Genomic DNA, 12,102 nt, shown 5'->3' on the forward strand with positions numbered 1-12,102 from the left:
AGGGGCACAGAAGACGTCGTTGAGCATTTAAGAGCATTTGCTATTCCTGTTATGGACCTGTGTTTGGTTCCCCAGCGTTTACACAGTGGCTCACAGCCGTCTGTTAACACCAGTTCCGGGGAATCTACCGCCCTCTTCTTGCCCCTGTGGGTACTGCATTCATTTGATGCCCGTATACACCCATGTGGGATATATGTAGGCAAAAACACATGTATATAAGTTTTAATCAAAAATAAATAAGTGAATAAACAACCATGAGAGCTGGGTTGTGGCTCAGGGGTAGGTTGCTTGCCTAAGTCTCTGGGTTTCAGCAGCAGCAGCAACAGCACCAGCAAAGGAATGAAATAAATCATCAAAAAGAGTTCATTTTTCAAAAGTCATATGTCATATAAAGCCGTGGCCAAGCAAATGAACTAGGAAAGGATCCCAGTTGATATTAATGTGCTAAGACATTTGAAGTCTCCACTGAGAATGATTAAAATTTTATTTTAAAACATTGGTATTTAGATTGGGCTAGAAGTATTCTTTGAGGCTATGAAAACTTCTTCTTTTTTTTAATGTGAATTTGAAAGTCACTGAATATCTCTGGCTTTCTATTTCATCCCAAATGGTCCCTCTTTGGACACCTATCTGTGCCCGTGGACCTGCCATATTCCTCAGTAGGGGACAGTGGTAACTTCCCCCGTTCAGTGGGACGTCCAGTAACTCAGACATTGAGAATCCTGCAGCTGTGAGCTGCTGTAGGTTTAACAAACACTTCGTTCGTCTCTGAATAAAAATAAATAACTTCTTTGACCTTACTGCTGTTAGTGGCTTAACTTGGGAGACGCTCCCTCTGTCGCAGTAAAACTGAGCCCGAGGTGGCATGATGCCTTCCTGGGCCGCAGGGATAACAAGGGCTAGCAGAGTCTTGCAAGCGGAATGGGTTTACAGAATAAGCCTGTGCCGCGTAGGCGCTCGCTGCTGACCTCACACCCATCAGTAGCACAATGAAAGACAGGGCTGCCGTCCTTGCGGCTCATCCACTGTGGTGGTTGGGATGAGCAGTGTCCTGGATAAGCTCTGGTTGTTTCAACACTAAGTGGCACTGTTTGGGAGAAGTTATGAAACCTTTAGGAGGCTCATTCTAGCTGGTGGAAGCTCATTTCTGTGGCTATGAGGGCTTTGAGAGTTAGAGCCCAGCCCACTTCCGGTTTGCCCTCTCGGCTTTGTAGCTGAAGATGTGCTCTCTCAGCTTCCTGCTCCAGCTGCCTGCTGTCACATATGTCCGCTAACGTTCTGGATCCGTAAGCCTAAATCGACTCTTATTCCTGTCATAGCAACAGAAACATAACTGAGACTCTTTTCCTCCGCTGATCTCAGAAGGGGGCAGAAAGCCCACAGCCTTTAGCTCGCAGGAGTCTAGGGGAGAAGCTGCAAGCTGATTGCAGTAACTGGAAGAGGGAAGGAAGCACAGAGGGAGCTATGTGAGCTTCCAGGACAGCATGAGTGCTAGTGGCGATAAATACCCTTGAACAACTCTACTGTCGCCGCACTGCCTGTCTGCTATGGTCCACCGGAGGCCCTCAACTCATCTTGACTTATCAACACGGGTCTCTACCGACCCACCGTGCTCAGTGGCATTGAGAAGAACCAGTAGGTGATTTTTCTAATTTCCTTATAGCAAGTCTGGCCTTGAAGTTTGAAAGATGGATTCTCGAGATCCGTGGAGGAATGCATACTGCCCTACTAGTGTTTCCGGTTGCTATTTCTACTTGTTTTGGATTGATAGAAGGCGAAGTCAGATTGCAATGGGTTTGTCGTCGTGACGGAAGCAGACACCTACCGTATTAAATCGGGCACTATCCCTCTTTTAGGTGTGAATGCCGTCTTCATGGTAGTTGCGTAGGAATCCCAGTTGGTGTCACCTGCTAAAAGGACACGGGAGCGATGTGAAATGTGGCAAAAAGCAGAATATCCTAGCCAGATGTTTGCACAATTAAAATAATATTGTAAAAGAAAAAAATCTGTACAGTGATTTCATATTAGGGTCCAACGGTCAATTTAGGTCTTAGTAGGAAAAGGAAGATGGGTATTATTATCAGCTTGATGCTAACATCAAGACAGACCTGTTACCTTTTCTGAGCATTCCTACAAGGTATTTTTTTTTTTTTTTTGGTTCTTTTTTTCGGAGCTGGGGACCGAACCCAGGGCCTTGCGCTTCCTAGGTAAGCGCTCTACCACTGAGCTAAATCCCCAGCCCCGGTATTTTTTTTTTATTTAAGTGATTATGAGTGCAAATGAGTGCCACATGAGCCAGTGACTGAAGAGGCCAGAAGAGGCCATCGGATGATTTCGAGCTACCTGATGTGGGTGCTGGGAATCGAACTCGGGTCACTGCAAGAACTGGAGGTGCTCTTAACTCTTCTCCTGTCCTGAATGCATGCTATTTGAACCACTGCAAGGATGGTGTCACAGAGTGTGAGGAAAGCAGTTGATTGGAACTCCAGGTGTCCCCTATCATATTTTAGTGACCAACTTGCATCGTTAGGAAAATGTGGGGACCTCGGAAGATGGCTCAAGACACCTCAAGATTAAGTTCTCAGCACAAAGAGGGGATTTACTTGCCCCAGAGGGACAGAGGGCAGGGATAAGGAATAAAGTCAAGATGAGAAGAAGGATGGATACAAGGGAGAGGAGGAATGGTTATTTGTCCCAGAGGTGACACAGGACTGCCTCTGGATAGAGAGGAGCCAGATGCAGCCAACAGAAAAATGTCGGTTTATAAAGGTAAAGGGGAAACCCTGTGTTAGGATGAGGTGTTTGATTGGGCGCGTTAATCAGGAGAACCAAAGGGGGCTTTCGATTTCGGGATTTCAGTACTTCGATAGCTGGACCTTGGTGGTCAGCCTCAGGAGGAGGAAGTGGCCAAATAAGAGGGATAGGCCTCAGGAGCTAGCCTCAGGAATGTGATCTAATGGTTTTAGGAATGCAGAGGGAACGGGGAGAAGGACCGGGCCTGCCGGAGCCATGCCCACTGTGTTTGAGCTGGTCGGAGTCTCTTCAGACTATCTGTGCACTCAGGGGTATCCTAGACACCGTCTTGTCTCTCTATCTCATGTCCAGCACAACCCTCCTCCAGGCCTCTGTATCCTGATCTGTATGAGGCCCGATTGAAACTTAAAGGGACACGGGGAGAGAAGCCGCCTGCAGAGACCGGGTATGTCCACACAAAGATACCTCAAACGTGGATGCTAAAGACCAGAAAAATGCTTAGGGCCAGAAGTCGGTGACCTTGTGGTTTACCGGATCAGAGCTGCTCTCTTTACATCGCAACAGCACCTTAAACAACGTGAAAAAGCACCTCACGATGTCATCAAGGAGGAAGCAAGCTTGCTTATACCTCTTAGCGTGCAAATGTTAAGTTTTGCTTCATCGTTCAACTGTGCTGTGAGTTACACCCTTGAAATGCTGTGACTTAGAAAGCTGCGGGGCCACTTGTGTGAGCTCATCATAAAGACAGGGAGGCTGGATGCTCCCTGGGAGAGTACATTGCTCTCTTATCCCCAATGTTCGAGTCCTTAATAAATGTCAGTCCTTTTCCATGGGCTTGCTCGTTGAAATTCTGCAAGGAAGCCTAGGATCTGGTGTGAAGGTAAGTCCTAAATCCTATGCTGATTTGTACATACATACATATATATACATACATACATACATGCATACATACATACATACATACATGCAAACACAGACATAATAGGTGTGGTGGTTTGAATCAGAATACCCCCATAGGCTCATATATTTGAATACTTAGTCACCAGTTGGGTGATTTGGGAAGGATTGGGAGGTGTGGCCTTGTTGGAAGAGCTGTGTCCACTGTGGGCGGACTGAGGTTTCAAAAGAGCCCGCCAGGTCCAGTGTCTCTCTCTGCTCCTTGCCCTATTACTCTGCCTCATGCTTGTGGATTAGCTACTGTTCCAGTACCATGCGTGCCTGCCTGCTGCCGTGGTCCTTGACGCAATGGTCGTGAACTCTAACCCTCTGGTGAGACCCCAAATTAAATGCTTTCTTTTGCAAGTCATGTTGGTCATGCTGTTTTGTCACAACAATAGAAAAGTAACTAAGGTCACCATCTTAGGGGTTTGGCGCCTGCCATTTTGGTTTACAAATTCATATATAAATTCCCTTATTCAAACATCCGTGGCTTCTGTAATGGGATCTGATGCCCTCTTCTGGTGTATCTGAAGACAACTACAGTGTACTCATACAAACATCCGTGGCTAAAGCCCGGGTTTTAGGAAGGAACCCAGTGAAAAACAGGCTGAACAGAACAGCTGGCTAATCCAAGAGAAAACCAGCATATGGTATCCTGAGAGTCTTCATATGATGGAAACAGTGCCAGACGATTCTAGAAGGATGCTGAGGTCTGCTTGTGGGCGGCAGCGGCAGCGGCAGCGGCGGCAGCAGCGGCGGCGGCAGCAGCAGCAGCAGCAGCAGCAGCAGCAGCAGAGTTTATCTGCCCAGCTCCCTACAACAACAGAGTGCCACAGAATTTGCTAGGAATACGGCTGTCCCCTTCTCTGCAATTTTAATGAGTATTTCAGTCAACCACAATGCAAGACCAAAATTCTAGAAATTAGCTTGAGTACAGTGATGCCATCCAGCTCCTTTCAGCTTGTATTGTTCATACCCACGCTGCATATGCTGCTTGCCCTGGTAGTAACTCAGTCAGTTCCTTGCAGTTCATAGTGGCTTGCAGGTAGGGCCAATATCCAATATGATTTCAGAGCATATCGCCTCCTAGCGTGTTCAACGTGAAGTCAAAATTCAGTCGTTTTCTCATTTTACATTTCTGGGTAATTATTATTACTTTTATACTTCATAAGACTATGGATTGAAATGTCTCTAATTTGTGTGTATGTGTGTGTATTGATGTGTATGTGTGTATAGGAGTATGTGTGTGTAGAAGTGTGAGTGCACACGCATGCGCGCACACGCGCGTGCACATTTCCATAGAATCTGCAAGATAACTTTCATCAGACCCAGATATGCTGGCGAACACTGGTGATGAACACCTGGCCTGCTCCAGGTGATGCCTTCCAGTCAATCACACAGAATCACATGGTGGAGCATATTCCTGCCTAGGACAGCCGAGGACAGCCGCGAAGAGCCGAGGACAGCCGCGAAGAGCCGAGTAGAGCCAAGGACAGCCGAGGACTGGCAACTGATTGCGAGGTCTGCAGAGGGCCTGGCTCTACGAACCTGTCCAGACAGGAGCAGCAGGCCTGGTTGCTTCCAGGGCCGGAAGCCAAGAAGGAGCCAAGAAGGTCTCCTGTTTCCCGTGCCACCTAAGCAGAGACCAGTAGCTTCTGGCTGCTGTCTAATCCTGACGCACCTGATCGCCCATCTGACCTCCGGCCCATCCCTGATTCATGTTGAGTGCTCACCCTATAATAATCCGTTTTTGTCAGTTACAGATGTGCGTGCTTTGACCTCCATTGACAAAGTTTCTGAAAATGGTGTTATCGGAGTTAATCCTCTTTAGTACTTGAGAATCCGTAATCCATAGACCAGTGTCCAAACTGTTTCCGGTGAGATCTTTGTATGTCTCTGGTGTCTCGGCGGTCGGTGGTATCCCTAAGGCTTTCTCTGTGGCCCCAGACCTAATCTCTCCTGTGATTCTGCCGTCCTTCTAGTTGGTTCTTTCCTCTCTAGCTCTAGTTCCTCTGATCCTCTGCTAACATCATGCTGGGCACTGGGGCACACAGCCCTGTCCTGACTCGGGAACCCACACAGTCCAGTGGAGACGCTGTGAGTCCTGGGGAACAGACCCAGTAGAGGGCTGACTTCCTGTGGGATCCTGGCTCCCTGAGGAAGACACTTTTCTCTTGCTCAAATTGGGTGGGGGTTGGGGGGGGCATTTCGCAGAGGGATTAAAGGGGCGCGTCTGAGCTGTGGTTTAGTTTGATAGGGGTCTGGCAGGGAAAGAGAGATGTGAAGTCAAGAGTCAGGCACAGCAAATGGCTCGCTGTGGGTGAAGAAACAGCCTGGTTGCCAAGGTCCCCTTTCACTCCCTACCTCCTAAAGCCTTACCCTGGGAACCGTGGTGACTTATCCATGGTGTTCATCGCTGTGTGCATAATCAGGGTGTGGTGACATAAATCTTGAATTTCAGCACTCAGGAGGGAGAGGCAGCCTTATCTCTATGTCTCTATGAGTTTGAGACCAGAGTGAGCTACGTAGAGGGTTCTAGGCTAGCTGAGGTTACACAGTGAGACCCTGTCCAAAAAAAAAAAGTTCTGAGCCTCAAGAGCACACGTCCCTGTCTGCACTTAGAACCTAGAGCTGGCTGGTGAGAAAATAACTTAATGTTTAAAGCCAGGACTTTGTAGCATCTGTGACAAGATAGCCCAGGATAGTTCATTTATGCTCAGGAGTGACTCGACAACAGGTATCAACTGTCTCCTATTTGGGGGTCAAAAATTAGATGTGGGGGTTGGGGACTTAGCTCAGTGGTAGAGCGCTTGCCTAGCAAGCACAAGGCCCTGGGTTCGGTCCCCAGCTCCGAAAAAAAGAAAAGAAAAAAAAAATTAGATGTGACATGTTGCACACTCCTTTTGGGAGGGTGACTTTAATGGCAGTGGAAGATGGGGTTGTGGCTGTGACAGGCCCAAGACTGAGGGGGTAGATGACCCAGGAGAAGAAGGTGAAGGCTCAATGGAAGAGATCTGTAATCAACCATGGCTTCCTTCTAACAGCCTGGGCCCTCTTCACTGCACTCTAAGCTTCTGGAAGTTTCCAAGGAGGACAGGAAGGCTCTGCTGGGACACGCATGAAACCACCTGGTCAAGAGCAGGATGGCTCGGTCTGAACATTTGGAGTTGGGTACTGAGTGTAGGAAGTAGAGTCCCTGGCAGTTTCTGTAGCACCGGAAGTCCTGTGGCATGTGGTCAATTCGGTAAGAGGAGGAATCCTAACTCTTAGCTGTTCCAGACAAGGAAGGAGACTACTGGCCTTGGAGAAACCCTGACAGAGTGCTCAGAAAAAAGGGAATGGAAATTAAGGAGTCTCCTTGGGAATTCTTGGAGCTTTGCCCTCCTCCATCTCCTGACCTTGCTGTCCCATAGAACCTGAAAACATTTAACATTTTTAACCGAATACGCTCCCCACCCCACCCCCAGCCCTTTCCAGTCTCCGTTTACACAGAACTAGATTGGAATGTAAACACCCACTTCATTGTTCTCTTAGGAGCATCCTTCTAAAGAATCCTCACAGCCCCCCCCCCGTAGTCGGCTCTGCTAGACGGCTGCAGCCGGCCATTATTGCTCCGAAGGGATGGATAAGCTGACTGCGCAGTCAGTAATAAAGCTACTGGTGTCGCAGCTAATAGCCAGGGGAGGTTGTCTCTCCAGCAACTCAAAACGCTGAGCTGGTAAGCCCGCTGCCTCCGCAAGCAGAACCGCAGAGCCAGGCTCTCCATCTGTCACCTGGCAGAGAGCCTTTGAAGCAGGCTCAGCTCCCAGCCCTGTCTGCAAGCAGAGCAGCCCCGGCCGGCGGATCCCGCCCCTCCCCCGCCCGCCCCACTGTATGGCTGTTTGCGACTTAAAGAAGCAGTCCCGCTCCTTCTCCCCCTCTCAAGATTCTGTTCACTTGTCTTCCGCCCCGTTGTCCTTGGAAGGACACTAACTGTGGCTTTATCCTGTCCCCCTCAGGGGTTTCCTGAAGTATTTAAAGGGACACCCGAGTTTCAAAGAGGGGAGTATAAAGGGCTGGGTAGGAGCGAGGTCAAGGGCTGCTGATCATTCTCCCCGATTCACTTGTGCCTCCCTACCTTCTCTAAGAGTGAGGCAAAACCCTCAGGATTCATGCCCTTGGGCAAAAAGTGCCTTATTTCAACCAACTCCACCGCACACACAGCACACCACGCCCCGCAGACCCGCAGCGTGGGCAGTCTTACTTGACTGGAGCTTGGGGTCACATTGAGGGGGGTACCGAACCTCATCACTACACCGGGCCATCTCGTCCCAAAAGGCCATCTTCCCTCCCCGGCAAGGCAGAAATACTCCACTCTGTGCCCCACCCTCTGACAGTGCCTTTGTGATGCGTCGTTATGGAGACACAGCAAGCCTTCTCTCAGTCTCCGCCCCTGGACCCAGAGGGTGGGCGCATCGCGCAAATACCTGACTTTCCTGGAGTTCCCTAATCCAGTAGTTCTCAACCTGTGAACTGCGACCCCTTTGGGAGTGTCGAATGACCCTTTCACAGGGGTCACCTAAGACCATTGGAAAACAGATATTACCATTCTGCATTACTATTCATAACCGTAGCAAAATTACAGTTATGAAGTAGCCACGAAATAATTTGTAGCCGGGGGTCGCCACAACATGAGGAACTGCACTAAAGGGTCACGGCATTAGGAAGGTGGAGAACCGCTGCTCTAGTCCTTACAATACTTTCTACGAGTTTTGTGTATAGTTTTGTGTATTGGCAAATAGGAGAAAACTGAAAAAAAGTTTATTTCAGCCTGGTGTACCTGTGATCCCCAAACTCAGGAGGCTAAGGCAGGAGCAGCCCAACCCTGGAAAGAGATGCCTTGTCTCCAAAATAGTAACTACTACAAATGTTAAAAACCCGGAAGCAGACTGTCAGATGCCCAACCGCAGATGTGTGGCCACTCATAATTTTCAGTGTAAGCAAATGCGTGGCAGGGAAATCTGTAGGATATGGCGACTACACTCAAGGACGAGAAAGATTGGTATACTGGGATACCTCACAGCGTGTGTGGTCAACCTGGAGCAGCCTAGGCCAGCATCTAGTTACTGCAGGGAAACAATGGGCACAGACTGACTATGGAGAGCACAGCGGTGTCCAGGCATGGCGGGCTCAGGCCTGCAATCCCAGCGCATGGGAGCGCATGGATGCAGCGGTGTCATCCTCTACTCTACGGTTTGTCCAGGGGCAGACTGGGATACACCGGACCCTATTTTTAAAAAGAGAAAAATATGTAGAAGCCCAAACTATATTCCTGATGCCAACCATAGGGGTGTAGTGGGGGCCACTTTGTTACTGTACACGGGTCCACCCGTCCTACCCACCTATCCACGAGGAGCTTTATTTAAAAAAAAAAATCATTGCTGTGCATACAATTTTATCATCTATGAAAGATAAGCAAATTTGCACACTAATGACATGGCTGGGCCTGTTTACATAAAGAACTAAATCTTGGCTGAATAGGAGATGATGCAGGCCACAGACCATCTTCAGGGCTTTTCAGAATCCATCAATATTTTGGTTTCTATGGTTACCGGTAGTCGGAAGACCATTTGGCATAAATGCCTGGTACGAAGGGGCAGAAATGTGCTTAGGACCACTTCAAACAACACTCGGAAGTTCTGTCCTGATCCTAAGCCAAAACTTAGCAAGTTATTATGAAATTCTAGACAGCAAATCAAATAGCAATTTTCAAATAGGAACATTTCCAAGTGGGCTCGGAGGGAAAAGGGAAGGACTTCATCAGGGACCCCAGTTCTTCTTTAGTGAGGATGTGGACAGCGTGGGCGGAAATGCCCACCATAGCTTTCCTCCCGGATATCATGATCTGGGCTTGTCTCCGTGGTCCAGCTGGACACCATAAACTCTGTGTCCCTTTTATCTTATGGTCTCCTTGTTCAGCGACATACAGCAACCCCACTCCTCCGTTCAACTCTTTATAACAAATACTCTGAGCTCGTTTGATTTTGAATTAACATTTAGCATTGAACCTCCAGTAACCGTGTAGTGTTGTCAGGTCGATAGACTGATGGATGATTGATCGACTGATTGCAGCTCTCTCATTCACGTATGAGACCCCACAGCACAGGAAGCTATGTATTAATCGTGGAGTACAGAAGGTATTTCCTGTTCCTAACATTGGCAGCTGCTTGGTTATTGGTGACATAGTAGCAGGTTTTTAGTTACTACTGAACGACCCCAGATTAGACAACGGCTATCATTCGCTCTTGGGAAGAGAAAACAGGAAACGCACAGTGGACATTTCTGGAACCTTATTTAGAAGGTGGTTGACAGCCTGCCTTAGCCTTTAATCCCAGCGCTCGGGAGGCAGAGGCAGATGGATCTCTGAGAATTTGAGACAGACCTGGTCTACATAGTGAGTGCCAGCCAGCCAGGGCTGGATCTCACTAGATCCTGTCAAAAAACAAAGGTGTGTGTGAGCATTCTGTGTGTGTGTGTGTGTGTGTGTGTGTGTGTAATAATAACTCATCAAAGACCCCAAACAGCTGCAAGCAACATTTTTATGATTTATTTTAAATGTGTGACTATGTGTGTGCGAGCGCCACACGCATGCAGGTACTGGAGGAGGCTAGAACAGGGCATTAGGTCCTTTGGAACTGGAGTAACAGGCAGCCGTGAGTCACCAGTTATGGGTCTGGGGGTCCGGATGTGGGTGCTGGGAATTAGACTTGGGACTTCTGCAAGAACCAGCATCGTCTTTAAAATGAGGAGCTAATCCAGTTTTCTGGTGCCAGAGCCTCATGCATGCGGTGTAGGGAATGTAAGACATTTTAACGCAATGAACAGCAGAAAACGTTGGGAGGCACAGACTTCTGTCAATGTTATTTAAAAAGGAATGCGTCTAAATTAGGGTTTAGTAGTGGCATCTAAATTAAGAAAGTAACACCCAATAACAGATTAGCTGTCTGGAAGTGGTAGGGCTAATTAGCATAGCATAATTTAAGATAAATATATTTTTAAAGCGGAGCAGCGAGCATATAGGATTTTTTAAAGTGAGCTCTTATTAATATCTCAGATCCGTCTTGTCTTCGACAAGCTCAAACGCAGGGTGTGCGCTGACTGCAGATCCAGGAGACATCTTTGCCACTTTCCTTCTGGGGGCCCTCGGGGTAAAGCAGCTCCATTTGTGAGCTCCTGTTGCCTTGTCTGTAAACACGGGGCTTACAGAGAAGATAATCCCAACAACAGCTTATCAGTGGTAACCCACACAAGCCAAGGAATCTCTCTTTTGCCTCGTTCCTACTCTACGTCTCCGTTGATGCTGTAGTGTCTCATCTCTCTACTCAACACACATATTTTTGTCTGGGTCTGCTTTGCTGTGAATGGCACTACCAAGTTCCTGGCATTAAATTTCGTTGGCCTGAGGCAACCCCATAAATGATTAAGCCAATGTAGGCTTGGTTGCGCGTGTTGCGCACTCTCTTTTCTTCTTTCTTCTCTCAACAAACACCGCTTGGGTATTGTCTATAGACTGCGCTATAATGTTGCAAGGAGCACGCTAGATAGGGGCTTGGAGTTAGCACGCTGAAAGAAAACAATGCCTACCTCTCAAGGATGAGTGGAGGTAGCCAGGTAAAGAGGAGGGGAAGAAAAACGGGGTCCAGAGACGCTGAAGAATTTGTTGGCGCTGGGCTGTGAAGATCAGTGGGGGCAGTGTGTGCACAGAGCTAAGACAACCGGGCTCAGAGGTGGCCCTGGGAGCCCAGCAGAGGGGTTACAGGTCACCAGAGCTACAGGTCAGCAGAAGCTCACTGACACGGTGGAGGGAAGGCACCAAGCTGGAACTTTAAACTGTGACCTCGTTTTCCAAAAGGAGAAGTTAGAACTGTTCCTTAGAAAGCAAAATATCTGGGTCTTTAATGCGCCTCTGTGGTTTTGTGTAGATCCTAAGCTAGGGAGATTTCGACCGAGCGGGTTAAGAGTTAATGGTTTTTTTTCCCAATGAATACCATCTGTAACGAATCTTTCTCTGCACACAGGATGTGAACTGCTTAAGACAATGGGTGGTAAGAGGGAGCAGGCAGCAGTCATGGCTGTCAAGTTGTAAACTCTGGTGAGGAGGGAGAGAGAAGGTTAGCCTGGGCACCAGGCTATGCCTGGCTCTAAATTACTTCGCACCATGTGAAGCATCCAGGCTGGCTTTGCCCGTTTTACAAGCAATATTTAGCTTTGCTGAAGGTGCAAACCCTGAGGCAGAATGAGTGTGCACCCCATTCTGGCTATGAACCCCAGGACCTGTGCAGTATCCCCTAGGAGGCACAGACTGATGAATGACTTGTGCAGGCTGCAAACTTAACCAAAGGCAAGAGGGGATGTGGGAGCACCTGGGCC

The 12,102-nt window shown here is 48.3% G+C and overlaps 1 protein-coding gene across 8 annotated transcripts in view; it reads right to left on the reverse strand.

Annotated features, from left to right (window-relative positions):
• Positions 1 to 8,085, reverse strand: part of Tex26 (testis expressed 26) — a 31,516-nt gene extending 23,431 nt beyond the window's left edge. For 3 of the 8 annotated variants that reach the window (XR_010056409.1, XR_010056408.1, XM_006248813.5), the window contains exons 1-2: positions 7,937 to 8,085; positions 1,826 to 1,910 (exon numbers count right to left, since the gene is read on the reverse strand). Coding sequence is in view for 5 of the 8 variants with exons in the window: in XM_006248813.5 (XP_006248875.1) it covers positions 1,826 to 1,910; positions 7,937 to 8,015 (164 nt within the window). In the remaining 3 variants the exon portion in view is untranslated. Of the gene's footprint in view, positions 1 to 1,825; positions 1,911 to 7,810; positions 7,869 to 7,936 lie in introns of those variants that run through there. The other 5 variants (XR_005491661.2, NM_001134603.1, XM_006248811.5 and 2 more) reach the window with 5 other exon arrangements.
• Between the last annotated feature and the right edge of the window lie 4,017 nt (positions 8,086 to 12,102).

The sequence above is a fragment of the Rattus norvegicus genome, chromosome 12 (assembly GCF_036323735.1).
Source record: "Rattus norvegicus strain BN/NHsdMcwi chromosome 12, GRCr8, whole genome shotgun sequence".
NCBI classification, from domain to species: Eukaryota; Metazoa; Chordata; class Mammalia; order Rodentia; family Muridae; genus Rattus; species Rattus norvegicus.